The following is a 22,989-nucleotide window of genomic DNA, read 5'->3' as shown; positions in this document are numbered from 1 at the left end:
GGAAGTAGTTCAGAGAACTAGACTAAGACCTGGAATGGGTGGATTTTCTTGAGGAAAGGTTAGATAGGTTAGGCTTGTATCTGCTGAAGATTAGAAAATAAGTGGTAATTTCATTGAAACATAAGATCATGTGGGATCTTGATGGGGTAGATGTGGAGAGGGTGCTTACTCGGATGGGAGAATATAGGCCTCGGGGGTCACTTTTTTTAAAACATAAGGGGTTAAAAGGTAGATGAGACAACACCTTTTTCAGAAGGCCATGAGTCTTTGGAGCTCTCTTCCTGTAAAAGTTGTGGAATATTTTTAAGGCAGGGATTGATAAGATTCTTGGTAAGCACAGGGGTGATAGGTTATCATGAGTTACTATCAGATCAGCCATGATCTTATTGAATAGTGGGAAAGTCTCAAGCAGCTGAATAGCTGACTCCTGCTCGTTGGTTATACTTTTGTATTTTTAAGCATATATACAATTCAGTTCTGAAAGTCACCATTGGATCTGCTTCCACTTCTGAGCAAATCCATATCCTATATTTACTGGCTCACTTGCCAATGGGAACAGGTTTTCTTTTTTACTCAATCAAAACCCTTGTCGTTTTGAGCTCCACCGCCTAACTACTTCATAGATTATGGACTATATTGCTGACGGTTCTATGTAGACCTTGTGTTGCATCTCTAATATTACAAGTAGATAGTTTGGCAGGCAGGCAGTCCCTGTTAGTGTCACGTTTCCTTAACACTTTACACAGTCCATTTGTTAATAACGTACATACTGTTATACAAGTGTAACCTTTCATATCATGGATAATCCCACCAGAGATTTGTAGTATTTACTTGAAACTGTGTGCTGCACTTCCTGTCTCATCTGTCACATACTGCCTCATCATTGCTTCTGTGTCGTATTAGAAGAGGACAGTATTTTTAAAAAGTAGTCATTTGACATGTGGACAAATTCTCCAGCAATACATAATGTTACAGGCATAGTCGCTGCAGCCTATTAACTGACCTAGCTATAAACTCACCAGTTACATTTGTAACCAAGCTACAAAGTCTGATTTTGTTAATCAAGAGTGAATACATTGGTCAATTAGTTTTCTTGTCTGTACTGTGCAGCGTGTGCTGTGTACAGGGTGCCATAGTTTATGAATGTTTGTATAATTCTCAATTTGACAGTTACAGGTTCTATTGAATTAAAAATATTAGAAATGTATAAACTATCATATCATTGCAACAATTACCTAAAAGGGAATTTTTTCCTGCTTTCTTCTTTGCTGCATGTGTTCTTTAGCATACTCTTGCTTGTGCTTTTGTTACATTTTCTACTCTCTCTACTTGCTGGTTTTCTCTTTTGTGCATCAAAATAGGTCAAATTCCATCTTCTGTTGAGTGTCTACACCTGAATCTGAGTATTAATGACTTCAACAGCAAACCCACGACCTGCCGCTTGGCCTTTCTTGTTGCTCCCCCATCAAGTATTAGCTGCTTCCTACTCGTCAATCCATTTCTTACACAGGCTTATTTTGACACTTTTTTATTCTAAAACTGTTTTCTGTGCTTATAAACAACAACTGTCACTTAGCCCTATTTTAATGTAGCAAAATGTCCCAAAGTGCTTCAGGAGTCTTTTGAAACAAAATTTAACAGAGCTGTGTAAGGAAATGGTAGGAAAAATGACCAAAAGCTTGGTCAAACCTACACTTTGCAGATATTTTAAAGGAATAGAGGGAGTTAAAGAGATTTGGAGGCTTAGTGAGGTAGAGCAATTAAAATCTGATGTGGAATTGGAGGATTGCAGAGATCTTGAAGTGTTTATACATCTAGCAGAAGGCATAAAGATTGATTTTCATATTCTTTGATGTCACATGTATATCCAATCCCTTCTCAAATATGACCCAGTCTCTGCATCAATATCCATGTGGTGGAATATTCCATATTTCATTGAAGGAGTGTGGCCATTGATGTATTTATTGCACATCCCTAATAGTACTTGAGAAGGAATTGGTGAGCTGCCATTTCAGAGGGAAGAATCAGTTGTGTTGCTGTTGACCTGACAGAGCAAGGATGGCAAGTTCCCTTAAAGGAATTTAGTAAACCAAATGGGTTTTTAACAACAATCCAGCAATTTCACAATCAATGTTACTAAAGCTAGCATTTTTATTCCAGATTAACTTAATTTCAATTTAAATTCCCGGCTGCCAGAATGAAATTCGATTTCCTGTCATTGGATTGTAAATCCAAGCCCTTAGGTTATTATAATAAAAGCAAAGTACTGAGAATGCTAGAAAATAACTCAGGTCTGGATTGTTAATTCAGTAACATCACCACTGTTCTGAGTCCACCAGTATTCCTGCTTTTGTTTTTCTGCTGATACAGACCATGCTTTTTTAGTGATTTACCAAACACTAAACCTCTTTTGTAAACCATTTCTTGTGTTTCAGTTGAAAATAGCCTCAATGTCCTTAATTACTCCTTGACCTTGGATTATCAATGTCTCCAAAATCCTTCAGCACTCGGAGTTTCTGCTTTCATACTACTTCAGCTCAGGTGTTTCTGCATATATAATCATTGCCTTTTTCAGATCAGCCCCACATCTCTTTCCATATCCACCCCATATACTGAAATGCACACCCTACATACCCGTGTCTTTTTCATCATCTGTTCTTCAAAACTGCCTCTGTATCACTCTCTGGTTACCATTCCTAATCTTCAGAATTCTGCACAGAGTACAAGCTAGTGTGGGGGTAGGAAATGGGAACTGATGGGGACAGGATTCGCTTGTTGATTTAGATTGAAGCTGAAAAAATAGAGAAGACTAAGTTAACTTGAGCAATTATAGGAAAATTTTAAGGAGAAGAGAAGATTTCTTCCATTTTTAAGAAAAAAAAGTGGAAGGTAGTGTCTTGGTTGCTTGTCTGAGCCAGGCCTCATTTTCCAACTGTAACCCATCGCTGGACATAAATGCTAAGCATTGCTATATCATTCTATCAACATCAACAATGCCCTCCTTTGTTCCACTGCTTCCATCTACATTTGTTCTACCCCACATGACCATGTTTGAGAGTGAGCACTGTGGCTCAAATACTTCAAGTGCATCAACCAGCACTGGCTGAGTGGCAATGGCATAACCATTAAGAAACAGCAAACACAGCACAAACCAAGAACAAAGAAGAATCCACTTAAAGGCCAACCTTCCTAATGAAGGAACACTACAAATGAAGAGTACAACTATTAGAAAAGTCTCTGGATTTTTTTATATAGATATCTAGCCTGATGTATTGTTAGAAATAGCAAATGTGCAGGCAAAGCAGACTGATTCTGGAAAGCTTTTCACAATCTCTCTTTTCTCCTCCCCTTTTAAGAGAAATGTAAAATGCTGGTGTCAAAGCAGAAAGATATTCATGGGAAACAGAGGTACCCTTCCAAAGATAATTGGTCATTGGAAAGGCCCAAAACATTTCCACAACAAGTGAAGTGATCCAATGGATTAAGTCACAGTAACAATTTGTAGGCAGTCATTTTAGGAACATAAATTGCAGCATTCAGTAAACATGCTGTACGAACCAAACCCAATAGTTGACCATTCTTGGTTGCTAACGCTTGACTTACTCGTACGAGTACAGATCGGGTATGTTATGAAATACAATCTTCAAACTCCACCCCCTCTATCCATATTAGGTCTCAAACCGTGCAAGTGAAAGCCTAGGTCAATCTTGCTGTATGTCGGTCCTTGGACTTTGGCAAAGATTTTTTTAATCTAAAGAAAATTCCAGTTACATTGTATTAACGCTTTCTGACATACGTGCTGAGTTTCCATACTGAACTGCAGTGTAATTAAATCTAGCACTGCTGTAGAACAATTGGTTCCCCATCAATACTTAAAGATGCAAACAAAATTTTCCTTTTCTTTATCCACATTGTTTTTCACCAAATAATTGCTGGCAAGATTCCTTCACAAATGTTACATCACCTGAAAACTAGGTGCCTACAGCTCAGACCAATAATTGTGCTTTTGCATGCTGTTTCTAAGATTCAAGGATATTATTGAAAGGAATTGTTCAGAAGGACTGTGCCAGTGTTTTAAAATGATAAGGCTTTCCAACCACTGGGCACCAATTTGGAGTTAGCGTTTTCATATTTCTATCTGGTCCACTCCAGTACAGAAAGAATGAGAAATCAAATCCCACCAAGGGAGGTTGAAAATTTCAATTTGGTGTTAAATAATTTGGGAATAAATACAACTGTTATCAAGGAAAATGGCCATTATTGCAGCTCATAACATCTTTTCAGAAGGAAACCTGTTATCCTTCTGACCGAAATGTGACTCCAGTCTTAAACCAGTGTGGTTAATTCTTAACTGCCCCCCTCTAGTGACTTGTCAAAATGACAGCGTAACTAGGGAGAGATTGTAAGGCTGGTTGAGATTGCATGTTTAAATAGTAGGTATAAGGAACAAATGGAAAGAAGTGAAGTCCCGGTGATGTGTTGGTGCAGTGCATGGAGCTTTGTGTTGTCCCCTATAGCCCAACCCTTTGAGAGAAGAGGAAATATTAGACGTGACCTTTTCCATTCAATTTCTTTTTTTTGGGTGTCTGCTTGTGACTGGTCATGAGTAATATTGGCCTGAGAATCAACTTCCTGACTTTGGTTCACATGCTGTGGGAGAGGGGCATGCTAATCTTGAGTAGCAAACACTTGGCTTTCTGCTGATGAGTAAGGGATAAACAGAGGTAACAGCCCCCTGGATTGAGAAGTGTCTAATCATAATATTCAAACTGATTATGCTTTTCAGAGAATTATTCTGAAATTAGCTTCTGCTTATAATAGTTAGGATTTCAAACTTTTTTTGTAATTTTAGAAGGCGTTGTCATCTCGAAGAACATTATACAAAAACATCAGGTTGTAAATGGTATTGTGTAGGGCAAGTGGAGGAGCTGGTCTAACGGTGTTATCACGACTGTTGATCCAGAAACTCAGCTAATGTTTTCAGGACCTGGGTTCAAATCCTGCCATGGCAGATGGAGGAATTTCAATTCAATAAAAAAAATCTGGCATTGGGAATCTACTGATTACCAGAAACCATTGTTGATCATTAGAAAAACCCATCTGGTTCACTAACAACCTTTAGGGAAGGAAAACTGTTCTCCTTACGTAGTCTGGCCTACGTGTGACTCCAGAACTACAGCAATGTGGTTGACCCTCAGCTGCTGATGGGTGATAAATGCTGACCAGCCAGTGGCACCCATGTCCAATAAATAAAGAAAAGACTTTTTGGGGGGGCTGGTGGGGAAGAGACTAAAAGGGCTAAAAGAGGACATGAGAAGACTTTGGCTGATAGGGTTAGGGAGAATCCTAAGGCGTTCTATAGGTATGTTAAGAACAGAAGGTTGGTTAGGGCAAGATTAGGGCCAGTTATAGACAGCAGAGGGAAGTTATGTGTGGAACCGGAGGAGATTGGAGAGGCATTGAACCAATATTTCTCTTCGGTGTTCACGCAAGGGGACATGGATATAGCTGAGGAGGACACTGGATTGCAGGGGAGTAGAATTGACAGTGTTGCAGTTGATAAGGAGGATGTGCTAGTTATTTTGGAGGGTCTGAAAATAGATAAGTCCCCTGGTCTGGATGGGATTTACCCCAGGATTCTCTGGGAGGCAAGAGAAGTGATTGCAGAGCCTCTGGCTCTGATCTTCAGGTCGTCGTTGGCCTCTGGTATAGTACCGGAAGATTGGAGGTTAGCGAATGTTGTCCCATTGTTTAAGAAGGGGAACAGAGACTTCCCCGGGAATTATAGACCGGTGAGTCTCACTTCTGTTGTGGGCAAGGTTTTAGAAAAAATTATTCGGGATAGGATTTATAGTTATTTGGAGAGTAAAGAATTGATTGGAGATAGTCAGCATGGTTTTGTGGCGGGTAGGTCGTGCCTTACTAACCTTATTGAGTTTTTTGAGAAAGTGACCAAAGAGGTGGATGGGGGTAAGGCAGTGGACGTGGTGTATATGGATTTTAGTAAGGCGTTTGATAAGGTTCACCATGGTAGGCTTCTGCAGAAAATGCAGATGTATGGGATTGGGGGTGATCTAGGGAATTGGATCAGGAATTGGCTAGCGGATAGGAGACAGAGGGTGGTGGTTGATGGTAAATATTCATCATGGAGTTTGGTTTTGAGTGGTGTGCCTCAGGGATCTGTTTTGGGGCCACTGCTGTTTGTAATTTTTATTAATGATCTGGATGAGGGTATAGTTGGGTGGATTAGTAAGTTTGCTGATGACACCAAAGTCGGAGGTGTGGTAGATAGTGATGAAGGGTGTCATAGTTTGCAGGAAGGCTTAGACAGGTTGCAGAGCTGGGCCGAGAGGAGGCGGATGGAGTTTAATGCGGAGAAGTGTGAGGTAATTCACTTTGGTAGGAATAACAGATGTGTCGAGTATAGGGCTAACGGGAGGACTTTGAATAGTGTGGATGAGCAGAGGGATCTAGGTGTATGTGTACATAGATCCCTGAAAGTTGGGAGTCAAGTAGATAAGGTTGTTAAGAAGGCATACGGTGTCTTGGCATTTATTGGTAGGGGGATTGAATTTAGGAGTCGCAGCGTCATGTTGCAACTGTACACAACTCTGGTGCGGCCGCACTTGGAGTACTGTGTGCAGTTCTGGTCCCCACATTATAGGAAGGATGTGGAGGCTTTGGAGAGGGTGCAGAGGAGGTTTACCAGGATGTTGCCTGGTATGGAGGGGAGGTCCTATGAGGAGAGGCTGAGGGATTTGGGGTTGTTTTCGCTGGAAAGAAGGCGGCTAAGAGGGGATCTTATTGAAACATATAAAATGATTAGAGGTTTAGATAGGGTGGACAGTGATAGCCTTTTTCCTCTGATGGAGAAATCTAGCACGAGGGGGCATGGCTTTAAATTAAGGGGTGGTAGTTATAGGATGGATGTCAGGGGTAGGTTCTTTACCCAGAGGGTGGTGAGGGATTGGAATGCCCTGCCTGCTGCAGTTGTAAATGCGCCTAGTTTGGGGGCGTTTAAGAGATCCGTGGATAAGTTTATGGACGAGAAGGGATTGGTTTAGGTTAGTGGGTCATTGTTTTGTAACTGGTCGGCGCAACATCGTGGGCCGAAGGGCCTGTTCTGCGCTGTAATGTTCTATGTTCTATGTTTCACCACTTCTTTCTTGAGCTGTGAAACTAAGAGGGCAAGTTGATCTTCCCCAGTTCTCCAGCAATGTGCACCTGGTCTAAAGGCCAGAAACTATCCAATGGAAGATGCAAGGTAGGATTGCTACACTTCGAATTTGTGTGGAAGACTGGTTCCACAATCTGCATATTGGATTAGTATGCTGCAATAAGGAACCAATTTATATATATTTAGCTTCCTTCACTACTCCAGCATCTCCCAAAGCACACTAGTCAATGAATTACTTTTGGAGTGTAGTGTAACTTTGTAATCTAAGAAATTCAGCAGCAAAATTACAAACAGTATAATCTTAAATAGAAGTGATAATCAGAATTTGTTTTTCAATTAAATAAATATTGGAGAACTCTCCTGCTGCTCTTTAAACAAAGCCATAGAATCTTTTACGCTTGACTAGTTCTCTGAAAGGCAGTACCTCCTACAGTGAAGAGCCCATTATTGATGCTGAGATGTCAACGCCCCAAAGCAAAGTTAAAATGTGTCTCAAATGCTGAAAGAGCCTGGATTTTGTGGTGGTTTTTACTGTTTCATTCCTCTGAAATTAAAAGCATCAGGCATAGGAGCAGAAGTAGGCCATTCGCCCCATTGCATCTGCTCCAGTCAATGAAATCATGCTTGATCTGATATGATTCTCAACTCCAATTTCTTGCTTTATTCCCATAACCTTTGATTCCCTTGCTGATTTAATGTTTATCTCCACCTTGAACATACTTAACAACCCAGCCTCCCCAGCTCTGTGTGGTAAAGAATTTCACAAATTTGCTATCCTCAGAATATACTCCTCCTCTGTAGTAAATGGGTGACCCCTTACTCTGAGATTTTCTCCCACAAGGGGAAACAACTTCTCAATATCTACCCTGTCAAGCCCCCAAAAATCCTTCCTATGTCTCAGTAAGGTCACCCCCATTCTTCTCAAGTCCAGTAAGTACAAACCCAACCTGAGTACTCAACACATAAGAAAATCCGTCTGCACCTGTGGTGAACCTAGTAAATACGTAATGTCAGTGTATCTTAGAAAGGGACCAGAACTGTTCAGTATTCCAGGTGTGGTCTGCCCAGTGCCTTGTATAGTTTTAGAAAAACTTCTCTATTTTTATACCCCATTCCGTTTGAAATAAAGGCAAACATTCTATTTGCTTTCCCAATTACCTTCATGCTAGCTTTTTGTGATTTATGTGCAAGGACCCCAAATCCCCCTGTGCTGCAACTTTGACGTTTTTCTCTATTTAAATAATATTAATCTCCTTTATTCTTTCCAAAGTGTGTAACTTCACACTTTCCTACATTATATTCCATCTGCCAATTTTTTGTCAAAAGAACAAAGAAAAATTACTGCACAGGGATAGGCCCTTCGGCCCTCCAAGCCTGCACCGATCATGCTGCCTGATTAAACTCAAACCCCCTACCCTTCTGAGGACTGTATCCCTCTATTCCCATCCTATTCATGTATTTGTCAAGATGCCCCTTAAAAGTCACTACCGTATCCACTTCCACTATCTCCCCCAGCAACAACTTCCAGGCACCCACTGCCCTCTGTAAAAAGTCTGCCTCGTACAACCTTAAACCTATGTCTCCTAGTAATTGGCTCTTCCACCCGGGAAAAAAGCTTCTGATTGTCCACTCACTTAATCTGTCTATATCCATCTGTAGATTCTGTCATCCTTACTGCTTGCCTTTCCATCTACTTTTGTGTCACCAGCAGACTTGGTAATAGTACATTCACTTCCCTCATCCAAATCATTAATATATATTGTAAATAATTGTGATTACACGTTGCCATCCTGGAAATGCCTCTTGTCCCAACTGTTGTCTATTAGTTAGCTAATCCTGTATCCATGTTGATCTACTGTCCCCAACACCATGGGCTCTTAACAAATAGCCTTTTGTTTAGGACCTTTTTCAAATGCTTTTTGGAAATTCAAGTATATTATCTTCCTGCTTATTGACATCCCAAAGAATTCTAATTCATTTGTCAGACATGATTCCCTTTCGTGAAGCCATGTTCACTCTATTATGCATTTTTAAATGTGCTGCTACTACTTTGTTTATATGAAGTTTTAATATTTTCCCAATGACAGACATTAAGCTAACAGGTGTATTGGTTTTTTGTCTCCCCTTTCTGAATAAACAGGTTATGTTGACAGGATTTTTATAGAATTTATTGATTCTTGGAAGATTACTGCAAGTGCATTCGCTATCTCTGTAGCTACTTCCTTTAATATCCTGTGATGCAATCTGTAAGGTCCATCAATCTTATTGACCTTTTAGCCTATTAGTTTCCCTAAGACCTTTTTCTCAAGTGATAGTTATTGTATTTATTTCCTCTGTTTTCTTCCCATCCTCTTCTGCCTTTGCATTTTTAGAATGCTATTAGTGTCTTCCACTGTAAAGACTGATGCAAAGTGTTTGTTTAATTCCTCTGCCATTCCTTGGTTCTGATGTGGGTATGCTGGCGTTGGACTGGCATAAACACAGTAAAAAGTCTGACAACACCAGGTTTTAGTCCAACCGATTTATTTGATAATACTCACAAGCTTTCGCGGTTTCCCTCTTCGTCAGGTGAATGGAGAGTTCTGGCCTCAGACAGAGCATATAAAGCACAGACAGTTTAGAGATTACTGATTAGAATGTGAATCCTTACACCTAACCTGCTGTTCAAGACCTGAAGTGGCCGACAATGTGAGTGGAAGGAGCACTGATCACAGGTTACAGAGATGTGTATTGTCTCCAGACAGTACAGTAAGTGAGGTTTTGCAAACCCAGGCAAGTCACGGGGGTTACAGATAGTGCGACATGAACCCAAGATCCCTGTTGAGACCGTCCTCATGTGTGCGGAACTTGGCTATCAGTCTCTGTTCAGCGACTCTGCGCTGTCGTGTGTCGTGAAGGCCGCCTTGGAGAATGCTTACCCGAAGGTCAGAGGCTGAATGCCCGTGACCACTGAAGTGTTCGCCAACAGGAAGGGAACAGTCTTGCCTGGTGATTGTCGAGCGATGTTCTCTCCATTCACCTGACGAAGAGGGAAACCTCGAAAGCTTGTGAGTATTATCAAATAAATCGGTTGGACTAAAACCTGGTGTTGTCAGACTTTTTACTGTATTCCTTGGTTCACCATTATTTCCCCAGTCTCATTCTGTAAGGAGCCAATGCTCACTTTAGTCTCTGTCTTAGTTTTTATACATTTTAAAGAAGATCTTGATGTCTGTTATTATATTATTTGCTCGTTTACCCTCACCATTTACCTTTCCCTGTTTATTACTTCTGGAGTCTGTATGTGAACAAAACAGTGCAGAAGTTAATGTCACTGATTCTGCACTTGTCCAGAGAGTGGACTGTTGAGACATTTCCAAACTGTAATCAATAGGAAATCAACTGAATCATCAAGAACTTTCACTCTTGCACCTTAAGTCTGGCTCTAGAAACCCTTGAAAGAATTAACTGGGTTTTGTACAGTGTAAAATATCTTCAAATGACTGCTAAACATCCTTACTGGCCCTGGAAATCTAATTTTATATTTATGGCATATGAAATGTCTGAATAAGATATCCAAATTATTGTGCGTTTTTAAACTTTCGATTAAGGCAAAATGAAGAAAAACAATTTATTTTGCTTTCTGAAAATTGAAAGTGACATATTAATGCTTTTAACTTCCTGATTTGCTGAGAGAATACATAAATATGATTGGCTATTTACATGCTTGCTGGCATCACCGTTGCTGCATGCCATGACATCTCCTTTGCTTGATGGGTTTAAACTGTCAGTGTGACAGAAGGAAGCCATGCTACAGATTGCTAGCTCTTTGTGAGCAGTATTGCGTGAGGTCTGTGGGGAGTGTTGTTACTTGGCTATCACCGTAAAACCAGTCCAATGTTTACAGTCCCAATAGGCCCTGTTTTCCCTGAATCCTTGTTTGTCCAAGGTAACATTGCTAGTACTTGTAAGCAACATCCTCCTATTTCTGTAAACTGTCAAATGCTCACTTGTAAAACAAACATTAAAGCGAAACATGACCATGTTGCCTCTATTTTTACAGTCAGTAAAATTTCACAAAGCTGGGGTGAAGCTTGGGGAGGCATGTAAAACTGTCTGAGATCTGTGAATGATGACAAAATAGATTGATGGGGTTCTTGATGGATCTTAACCAGTTCTTTGCAATGTATTGTCAGAGCAAGAACTGTATTTCTCATTTTATGCAAGTCTGGTTTTAAAACTTGAGCTGAGTTGTCAGCGTAAAGGGAAAATAATTAAACTTTGTGCAAAACGAGTGACCAGTCTCTGCAGCTGCAGAATCAGTCACTGAAAACTTTTCATAAATATGGGGTCAAAAGCTCTCTTCTTAGAAAAGACTGGTGTTTGATTGTTGTATTTGCTTGGTATTTGGGTAGTGCTGGAGAAGCACTCGTCAGTGTTTGCAGACCAGCCTTGTGAGCTCTTAGCTATAAAAGGGTCGTTGCTGCTTATTTTGGCACAGTCACTGTCATTTCAGAACAGAACCCACCGTTCTGGCAGTAGCACTGAAGTCCTCAAACTGCTAGCAACTGTATGTAGGAGTAATTGGTCTAGTTTCTCCTGTCTGATGGTGAGGCCTAATGCTGCCTCAATTTGTTCCCTGTTGTCTCCTTTAGTCATGTTAGCTAATTGGGAAGCAGCTCCCCATTATGTTGTAAATACCAGCAATACACAACATGGATGTACCATGTATACACCACAATTTTTTTTGTTGAATTGAGATTTTCAACAACTGTAGTTCATACTTTGTCGGTTGTCTTCACTTGTGACGTCATAGAAACACGCAGTTCAGACGGAGGCTCTTCAGCCCATTGTACCTGTGTTGATTGTTTGGATGAGCTGTCCAAATGGCCACTTCCCCTGCTCTTTCCTCATAACCTTGCAGATTTTCTCCAGTAAAGTATTTATCCAATTCCATTTGGAAGTTATTGAATCTGCACAATCTCTTCAGGCATTACATTCCAGATTGCAACAATTTGCTGCCTACTTTTTCCCCTTCATGTCAACTGTTGCCAATCAATTTAAAACTGTGTCCTGTGCTTACTACTCCTTCCAGCATTGGGAAATAGTTACTCTTAATATGCTCTATCAAATGTGTGTAGGCTGACAGAAAGGAACGTTGTGGGTATATTTTGCTTCGCTTGCTGTTGAGCAGGAATAAAGTCTGTTTTTAGTGTGAAGTGGGGAGTCTTTTCTCCCCTATTTAATCTTGTCTTATTCCCCCTCAGTCATGGCTGAAGGACAATATACCCCATAGTCCCTCTCTCTTTGCTTTTTGTGATTTGAGCCCATTTTGTATGAGTTGCTGTTCATGACTGACTCATTGCTGGTAATTGTGGTGACAGGCTCTAAGAAGAAAGTCAGATGGTTTCCTGTTAAGAGACTCTTCGTCCAACCCTGCCCCAGTCTCAGGATCCCATACAGGTTTTTAAAGACAGGTGGGTGGACTGGCAGACGTCGCAGTGTGTAGATGGTGAGAGTTTATCTTCTGTCAATCCACTTTGCTTCCTCTCTCTCCTTTATGCATCCTCCTTCTCCCTGGAAATAATTTGAGACTTTGCTTTTTCACCCATAAGGAATAAACCTCCATCGGTTTCAAACTGCAGTGGAAGTCCTTGGACTCTGCTTTGAGACCATGTTAAACTCTGCTCCCTTTGAGAAACCTTGCCAGTCAGGACTCCTTAAATGTATTGCGGCATAAATCTTTATTTAAACCGTGATTGCTGGAACTCTGGTAAAGACTTTAGAATAATTGATCCCACAGTAGTCCAAGGAAATCAAATTCTGTCTACTGCAGAAGCAGTCTGGGTTACTGATGATGAAGCTTTGTTGGCACTCTCTGAATCAGTATAATCTCCTGTCCAGACACTGCTTTTTCTGAGGGTGCTGAACTATCTAAGATTGATAGACAATGTCTACTCTTTTTAAAAAGATCATGGGGTGGGGGCGTCAGTGGCAAAGCCAGTTGCCCACCTCTGGTTGCTCTTGAACTGAGGGCAGTTTAGCACCAACTGCATTGCTGAGAGTCTGGAGTCACATGTAGGGCAGACCAGGTAAGGATCACAGATTTCCTTCTCTAAAGGACATTGGTGACCCACAAGGGTTTTTTCAATTGTCAATAGCTGCCATGGTCACCATTACTGATAGTTTTATATTCCAGATTTGTTAATTGAATTTAGATTCCACTAGTTGCCATGGTGGGATTTGAACCCATGGACCCCAAAGGGTGCGTGCATTGGGCATGCTAAATTCTCCCTCCGTGTACCTGGACAGGCGCTGGAGTGTAGCAATTAAGAGATTTTCAAGTACAACAGGTTTATTTAATGGCAAGAACTTTCAGAGCGCAACTCCTTCAGGTGAATGCCTCAAGAACAGTGCTTCAAAAGCTTGTGCTCCTCAATAAACCTGTTGGATTTGAACCTGATGTTGTGAGACTAGTGACTGTGCCTACCCCAGTCCAATGCCAGTAACTCCACATCAGTGTTAATGTAAACCTACTTGTGACACTAATAAACAGACTTTAAACAGAGCATTAGGCTGTGCTCCCGGATTACTAGTCTAGTGATATTACCACTGTGTGCAACCATCTCTGCTAAATTGCAAGCACTTTGTCACCATTCAGTCTCTTTCTCCCGAGTCTGTAGACATGGGGAGAGAAACTGAATGGTTTCCATTATGGTGACAGTGTTTGCAATGTAGGGGCGATGGCTGCATAATGGTAATATCACTGGACTAGTCAAGACCAGTGATAAACAGTGAGCCCCAAAAAGCCAAAGCTCTCAATTTTCACTTACAAATCTCACATTTAAAAATTACCGTTTGTGACAAGAATAGGTTAAGTCCAGCACGTTTGTCTGTCAACCCCACCAGGTTCTGCATTCTTCATCCAGTTGACCCTTGAATCACTTCATAATGCACATTCTTTTGGCCTGTTTTCACAACTCTTACCCTGTGTGGTTTTGATCTGCCTGACTTCTTGCTCCTTGTTTGCTCAATTTTAATGTATTGTCAAGTGATTAAATGTTTAACCTCTGTTAACCTGAACAATTTGCTTGTGTGATCTTGTCAAGCCCTTTTGTTTGGGCAAGGCGGAATATGGTTAAAGAGCAGAGCTTCTACAGTGAAACAATTTAATAGATGGAGCTATACAGATGTCAAATTTGGCAACCCAGTATTGATTGTGCATCAGATCCAATGGAATATCTTAATTTTCTGATGTTAAGGATTGAGGTGCTTTTAATCAGCTGTGCCATACAGATCAGCAAAGTCCAGTTTTCAGTTTTTGGTCACTGCTATTCTCAGTCAGGGTGGCACTGAGAGTATTAAAATCAACTTCTGAACCTCTGGATTAGAGGGATAATTGGCTGGTTTTCCTCCTAGCCATCATCCAGCCATCTCCTAGTGTGTGTGCACCTATGCATCGAGCAAGGATATCATGCGATACCCCTGCAGTTGCTAGTTTGCCATCCCTTGCAGACTAGGTTCACGGAGGGGAAGTGACCAGTTGGACAGGTGACAAAATATCCCTAAGAAACTGTGCTTGATACCAGAGTTTATAGTTTCAGGACATGAGAGGAAGAACAAAAGTTGAGGAAAGAGGGTGTGAAGAGACTAGACAATATAAAGTAAAGGGTACAATTCTAAAGCACGTGCAGAAGCAAAGGGACATGGGAGAAGATGTGCACAAATCATTTGCAAGTGGCATGACAAATTAAGAGTATAGACTACAAAAGCAAGTTGTGATGACCCTGTACCTAACTGTTACTCCACCTCAACTGGAATATTGGGTCTAGTCTGGGTACCCTGCTTTATAAAGGCACTAGCGATGGCACAGTAAAGATGTGCAAGAATGGTTCCAAGGATGAGGAATATTAGTTCCATAGTTTGGAAAAGCTGTTCTCCTTGCAGAAGTGAAAATTGAGAAAAGATTTAATAAAGGCATTCAAAATCATGGAGGTCTGGGCAGAGTAGATACAGAGAAACTGCTCCCATTGTGGAAGATAAAGACTTGAAACGCTGAATATAGATGATTTTTCAAAAGAACCAGAGGCCATGTGCAAAACATTTTTTCTCAGTGAGTGGTTGGGATCTGGAATGCACTGCCTGTGATTATGGTGTGGCAGATTCAATTGAGGTTTTTAAAATAGAATTGAATTTGATTTGTTGTTGTTTCTTGTGCACAATACAGACAAAGCATACTGTTTATTCAGTAGATAAGGGAGAAGGAATGGAGAGGATGCAGAAGGCAATGTTACAGTCATAGCTAGGTGTAGAGAAAAATCAACTTCATGTGAGGTAATTACATTAAAAATTATGATGACAGCAGGGAAGATGCTGTTCTTGAGTTGCTTGGTACATGATCTCAGACTTTTGTCTTTTTCCCAAAAGAAGAAGCTGCAAGTGGGAATGTGCGGAGGTCCTTGATTATGCTGGCCGCTTTGCTGAGGCAGCGGGAGGTGCAGACGGAGTCAATGGATTGGAGACACTTTTGCATGATGGACTAGGCTACATTCACAACACTTGGTAGTTTCTTGCCATCTTGTTCAGAGCAGGAGCCATAACAAATTGTGATACATCTGGAAAGGGTGTTTTCTATGGTGCATCTGTAAAATTGGTGAGAATTGTAGCAGATATGCTGCATTTCCTTGCCTCCTGAGTAGAGGCATTGGTAGGCTTTAACTAGCATCAACATTGGATAATTATTTGAAGGAGATAAAATGGCCCAAGGGGTGGATAAGCAAGGGAATGTAAACAGCTCAGTTACTCTTACATCCAGCACAGAGCTGAGCAACCAAATGGCCTCATTTTGTTATAGTCATTCTATGACTGACTATTCTAAATTACCCAGCGCTTGCACTGCCCAATCATGGATGAGTGTACCCAGCACTGTTCCAGGTCAGATTACCTTCCGTTCATGATCAGAGTGCAACACTTCTGATGCAGGAAATCCTAAACAAAAACAATATCGGTTGTCAGGAAACATCTATGTATGGAGAGAAAAGACTTGTTAGTTTGAGAATTTATGCCCATGAGAGATTGGTCTTTGTCAGCATCAGTCAACTTCTCAGTGTCCTTTCTGCACTCTGGTTGTTTTAAAACTTGCACTGCACACTCTGCTCACCCATCCTGGCTTATCCTGCAACTTTTGCTGACTTCATTTATGGCAACTGATAATTGAAGAAAACCGTGAACTGGAGAGGTGATCCTTTCCAAAGCTAAGGGTGCATGTACTTTCCTCTAGTTTGATTTCTTCAAAACAAGTTACATGTTCTTTGATCAGTAGATGTTTTTCTGTTGCTCTTCAGATTTTCTGGCTTTGGCATTTATTTTCTGTAAGGCTGCAATTATTCTATCAACCTCTGAGTCACTGGCAGGGTATTTGAAATGTTTCAAGCATGGCATCCCAGGAGTATGCATGCAGTTGCAACAGATACCAAAGCATTTGTAAGACATCTTCAGGGTTATGCTTATATTTGTAGAAGGTCTGGATGTATACATGTTAGTCTGGAACACACTACTTGTCTCTATTTTAAATCAAAATTTTAGCAAGCACACTCTAAACGAGCCAACTCTGGTTGTAATTCAAATATCAAGGTGAAAGTTACCAGCAGTCTATCAATATCATTGGTAGCTGTTGGCTCCCATTAGGATTCTCACTTTTCTTTCTGATATCTGACTTTGTTACAAACATATGAAACTGATGCTATTTTTTTAAAAAAAGCACGAACCTCCTTTGCCTACGAGTACATACAATGTACGGCCATTTTGTCCAACCAATTCACTGACTCCCATCCTTCCTTGTCTAGCTGTTATCAACATAACCTTTCAGTCGTTTTTCCATCATATATTTGTCTAGGTTTTTGAAATGCTGTCCACTTGTAGGAGCAAGTTTTGCATTCTTGCCACTCTGAAGCAGTTTCTTCATCTTTTTGATTTCTTTGTGACTGTCCAATGTGATGTTTTGCTCTTTTCCACCATTGAAAACCCTCTCTCAAACTATTAAAAACTTTCATAACCTTAGACATCTTTATCTAGTCACCCCTTCGCCTTCTCTTCTAAAGAGAGCAGATCCAGCCAGCCTATCCTTTCCTGAAGGCTTTGTATTTTGGGTATCATCTTTAGAAATATTTTTGTATCCTGTCCAATGCCTCTTTTACAGTATGATGACTGGGGCTGCACATTCAGGTCTATAAATTGGGTGTTATCAAGGTTTGATACAAGTCTAGCATAAACATCTCTTTTGAATAGTGTGCCTCTAGAAAATAAATCTGTTCTGTATGTGTTTACAGCATTTAGTTCCTGTTTAGTCAAGCTAAATCCATTTTAAAATATTTAAGGTTTCCAGTTAACCTTTCAGAAACCTTTAAATATTTCAAATTACCTTCCCCCTTTATACTCAATGAATACAAATCTGTAATACCATCTTCCGTTGAAAATTTTAGTGCAGAACTATGTGGGGCTGCCTGAGAATTGTCAGGGCAAGTGATTTGGCAGCACAATCCTTTGTGAAAATTCCCACCAGTTTTTCCTTTAGTTTCAAAAGCAAACCCAATTCTGAGTTGCACTGATCATTTACCCTCAACATTATCTTTTGCTTAAGATGGGTTTAGTCCATTTATCTGAGGTACCAGAGATCTCTTTGTCTCTACACACAGTAGATAGGAGGAAGTCAATTTAATGCACAGTGCATTCGTCTGCAGTTAGCATGCAGTGAGAATTAGTGTTCTTTTAAGAGGCTAATTGTTCTGGTGCAGAATCTTGAATCACTTGAGATCAAATTGACATTTTTTTTGAATAGTGGTACCTGAACCCCCCTGTACAGTAACTTGGTTTGGGAGTTTGTGTAAAGTGATCGGCTTGCTTGCTGTTATGAAGTGTTATATCAGATATACCATCTGTATGATATAAATTTGCATCTGACTTGCAGCTCTGAGTTTGTGTCCCTTTTAAGCAATTAGTGTGTTGTACAGAGTCATTTTTAAGGTGAATTGCTGTGGCTGAATTGATGGTCTTGCTTTTGAGTTGGGTTGTCTTTGGGTTCAAGTCTCAGTCCAGAGACTTGAGCACAAACTGTCTCTTGGATGGGATGTTAAATCAATACTCCAACTGCTTCCTTCATGTAAATGTCATAGATTTCCTGGTACTGTTTGATGATTAGGGGAGTGTTTTCTGGTGTCATGACCAACGTGTTCCTCCACCAACATTACTGAATAGATTGTGACCATTATCATTATCATATGGCTCTTTGTGGGACCTTGCTATGTGTAAATTGGCTGACACATATCCTTTATTACTACAATCACTATACATCAAGAGTACATCATAGGCTGCTTTGGAATGTCATGAGATTATATGTTTCTGTCTTTGAAGCTATTATTATTACTGTAAAATTATCAGTTGTTATTTGATAGGATTGCCAAAGTGGCTGAATTTTATTTATCCCACTTTCTTTTCCAGGTCATGTATATCCGCCTGCTCGAAGTGGGCATCGCTGTGTTGCAGATAATTCGAGCCTTTATGTATTTGGTGGCTATAACCCTGATTATGAGGAGTCGGGAGGACCGGGTAATGAAGACTACCCACTTTTCCGTGAACTCTGGCGATATCATTTTGCCTCTGGCACCTGGCAGCAAGTGGGTACAGAGGGGTTCATGCCCAGGGAGTTGGCATCCATGTCAGGTACAGGCAGCTTGTGCAACACACCATACCTTTTCCACTAGCACCAAATGAAGTTTTATTCATTAGTGTTGTCACTTTGGATTTCTTTGCAGTTTGGTCAAGAGAGGTGTGGAACCTTTGGGTTAGAATCTTAGAATTTTACAGCACAGAAGGGGGCCATTCTGCCCATCATTTCTGCACTGACTCCCGAAAGAGCTACCCAGCTTGGCCCATTTTCCAGCCCTATCTCTGGAATACTCTAAATTCATTACTTTCAAATATGTATCCAGCTCTCTTATGAACCCTCCAATGTAATCACTTTCCCCGGTAGTGCATTCCAAACCCCAACAACTGAGTAAAGAAATTTCTCCTTGTCGCATTCCTATCTCTTGAAGCTGACCATCTTAATTGTGACACCCCCAGCCACTCTTATGCCAACTAATAAGAACGGTTAGCGCAGGAACATGCCCTTCAGCCACCAAGTCTGTGCTAAGATGCCTCTCTAATGACTACCTGCCTCTGTGGTCTATATTCTTCTCTTCCCTGTCTATTCATGTATCTATCCAGATGCCTCCTGAATGTTGTTATAGAATCTGCTTCCAATACCACCTCCAGAAGCACATTCCAGGCATTCACCTGCCTCTGGAAAAAACTTGCCCCTTGCATCTCTTTTAAACTTCCCCTCTTTCTTTAAACTTATGTCCCTGAGTAATTGACCCTTCGACCCTGGGTGAAAGATTCTGACTATTCACCCTATCCAAGTCTGTCATAGTCTTGAAAACCTCAATCAGGTTCCCCCTCATCCTCCAATACTCCAATGAAAACAACCCAAGTTAGTGGAAATAATACTATTTTTACTTTGTCAATTTGTTCATAATTTTGAATATCTGAATAAGATCACCTGTTAATCTTCTCTGCTCCAAGGAGAATGAGTCCAATTTCTCTAATCTTTCCTTGTATCTAAAATTCTTCATTTCCAGTAACATTCTAATCTCCTTTGTGCATCAAGGGCTTTAACATTCTTCCTTAAATAAGGTGCCCAGAATGGAACGCAATACTTCAAATGTAGTCTTGCCAACAGTTTGTAGAGGTATAGCATCACTTCCTTGCTTTTTATACTCTTTGCTTCTATTAATAAACCCAAGGATCATTTAAACAACTTCAACTGTTTCAATTTGCAAGTCCCACTGCCATCAAGGGCCAATTTAGCATGGACAATCCACCTAACCCGCACATCTTTGGACTGTGGGAGGGAACTGAAGCACCTGGAGGAAACACACTCAGATACTGAAGAACGTGGGAACACCGCACAGTCACCTGAGGCAGGAATTGAACCCAGGCACCTTACCACTGAGCCTGTATTGTCTCCCCACATTCTTTCTACCAAAATGCACGACCTCACATTTCATTTCATTGCATTGAAATTAATCTGCCAGGTGTCTGCTCATTTAGCCAATTTGCCATTGTCCCTCTGAAGTTGCGGAGTGTTATCATCACTATTCACTATTCTACCTAGGTTAGCATCTGCAAATTTAGACATGTTGCCCTCAACAACCATCTCTCAATCATTAACACAAATATTAAAAAAACAAGGGTCCCAACACTGATCCTTGGGCAACACCACTTTCAACTCCTCATGAATTAATGGCTTTGTAGAAGAAACACTCATTCGCATCCACCCTGTCTCCCATCAGTTTCGCACACCTTGAATGTGGGAACTGTGTGACTTAAACAGCTTTGCTTCTCCCTATTCCCAACAATCCACCCACCACCACCACACCCCACGTCCCCTCTTGTGAAGGATACAGAGAATGGGGAAAGCTTAAGTCCTGAAGATCGCAGACTTATTCTTTTGTCTCATTTAGTTTTAGCTTTGGACAACTTGCATTGCATGACCAGTTTTAATAAGGCTGCGCTTGAGCCATTTTCCCCCACATTTTTGCTCTTCCTACCATAGGTTAGAGCTAATCGAATCTGCTTTATGCCAAAGGCAATTAATAAGTACGTGATGGGTGCAGGGAAAGAATTGGAGACAAATACAGAACTACTGAAGTATCTAAGAGGTGCAGAAGAAATAGAGGGAAGAAGGGAATCAAGTAATGGGAGAGACTGGGAGCCGAAGCATTTGTAGCAAGATATTGTCATTTAAATTGTTACAGGAGGTAAACTTAGCTAACAAACTACCAAGAACAAAAGAGGGTGAGATACAAAAATGAAAAATTCAGAGCAGCATGTGAACTAACACTTCGCTTCAAATATATTGGGCAAAAAGTTTTTAGAAACTAGCACCTAACCAACTATCAGAGGCTGGAGTAATGAGAGCAGAGCACAAGTCACTGTCCTTTTGATAATTTAGATTCAGGCGTAGGTCATGCTGACAACACTCTGCAATTGTAACATCGCTAGCTGTTGCCGATTAATGGAATCCTTTGTTTTGCAAAGTTGTGTCTAGTTTTATTTGTAGCTTCTATGTTGCAATTTGATGGTGTAGCAATGCTAATCAAAAATTATTTCTTTTTGTTGCAGTTGTCTTGCATGGTAATAACTTGCTGGTGTTTGGAGGCACTGGTGTCCCCTTTGGCGAGAGCAGCGGGAATGATGTCCACGTGTGCAATGTTAATTACAAGCGATGGGCACTGCTCAATTGTCGAGGGAAGAAACCCAACCGTATATACGGACAGGTGAGCAATGAATAAATGAAGGGTTGACAGTACATAGAGCAGCTCTCGCTCTTTAAGTAGACCAAAACTGCAAACAGAACACCAGGTGTGGTCTCGCTAAGGCCTTGTACACCTGCAGGACAACATCCTTTCTGCCTTCCTAACTGCTTGCTGTACCTGCATGCTTGCATTCTTTGTCTGTCAACATTTCCCAATCAATCATCAGTTAAATAATACCCTGTCATTCTGTTTTTCCCTCTCAAACGGAATAGCTTCAGATTTATCCACTATATACTGCATCTGCCATGCATTTATCCATCCCTTCAATTTGTTGAAATCATCTTGAAGTCTCAACGTTCTCCTCGTGGAATCATAGAATCCCTAAAGTGCAGAAGGAGGCCATTCAGCCCATCAAGCCTGTACCAACAACAATCCTACCCAGACTCTATCCCTGTAACCCTATGTATTTACCCTGACACTTAAAGGGATATTTATCATTACCAGTCAACCTAACTCACACATCTTTGGAGTGTGGGAGGAAACCTACGCAGACACAAGGAGAATGTGCAAACTCCACACAAGTCTGGAGACCAGAATTGAATCTGGATACCTGGTGCTGCAACGCAGCAGTGCTAACCACTGCTACCATGTGCCTCATCCCATTAAGTTTCATGTCATCTGCAAACTTGGAAAGATTCACTTGATTCCTTCATACAAATTATTGATGTATATTGTGAATAGCTGTGGCCCAAGCACTGGCCCCTATTGCACCCTGGTACTCACCACCTGCCATTTTGAAAGACCCATTCTTACATTTTTCTATCTGCTAATCAGTTCTCAGTCCATGCCAATATACTATTCCCAATCCCATGCACGTTAATTTTGCACATTAAGATCTTACAGGACTTTATCAAAAGTTTCGTTTTGAAAATGCATACATCCAACTGGTTCACCCATAGCTGTACAACTTGTGATGTCAAGAAGCTTCATTAGGTTTGTCAAAAATGATTTCCCTTTCATAAATTCATATTGACTTTGTCTAATCCCATTTTTTTCTAAATGTTCTGTTATCTCATCCTTTATAACAGACTCTGGCATTTCTCTACTATTGATGTTGGGCTGACGAGTCCGTAATATCCTGTTTTCCACCTCCCTCTTTTTTTTTAGAAACATACAATGCAGAAGAACATTCAGCCTATCCAGTCTGCACTGACCACAATCCCACCCAAGTCTTATCCCCATAACCCCATACGTTCATCCTAGCTAGTCCCATTGACGCTTGAAAGGCAAATTAACGTGGCCAATCCACCTAAACTGCATATTTTTGGACTGGGAGGAAACCGGAGCACCCGGAGGAAACCCATGCAGGTATGAGGAGAACATGCAAACTCCACAGTGACCCAAGCCAGGAATTGAACCCAGGTCCCTGGCACTAAAGCAGCAGTGCTAACCACTGTCACTGTGCTGCCCAAATAG

The 22,989-nt window shown here is 40.9% G+C and overlaps 1 protein-coding gene across 2 annotated transcripts in view; it reads left to right on the top strand.

Annotated features, from left to right (window-relative positions):
* klhdc10 (kelch domain containing 10) overlaps positions 1-22,989 on the top strand; it is a 44,221-nt gene that overhangs the window by 3,079 nt on the left and 18,153 nt on the right. Inside the window, exons 2-4 of one of the 2 annotated variants that reach the window (XM_080207627.1) lie at positions 12,541-12,633; positions 18,653-18,874; positions 21,380-21,534. In XM_080207627.1, the coding sequence (XP_080063753.1) occupies positions 12,541-12,633; positions 18,653-18,874; positions 21,380-21,534 (470 nt within the window). The remainder of the gene's footprint in view (positions 1-12,540; positions 12,634-18,652; positions 18,875-21,379; positions 21,535-22,989) is intronic. The other variant, XM_080207628.1, reaches the window with a different exon arrangement.

This window comes from Carcharhinus amblyrhynchos, chromosome 19 (genome assembly GCF_965287045.1).
Source record: "Carcharhinus amblyrhynchos chromosome 19, sCarAmb.v2.hapA, whole genome shotgun sequence".
Lineage (NCBI taxonomy): Eukaryota > Metazoa > Chordata > Chondrichthyes > Carcharhiniformes > Carcharhinidae > Carcharhinus > Carcharhinus amblyrhynchos.
Note: the sequence above shows the minus strand (reverse complement) of the source record. Positions and strands in the feature narration are given on the sequence as shown.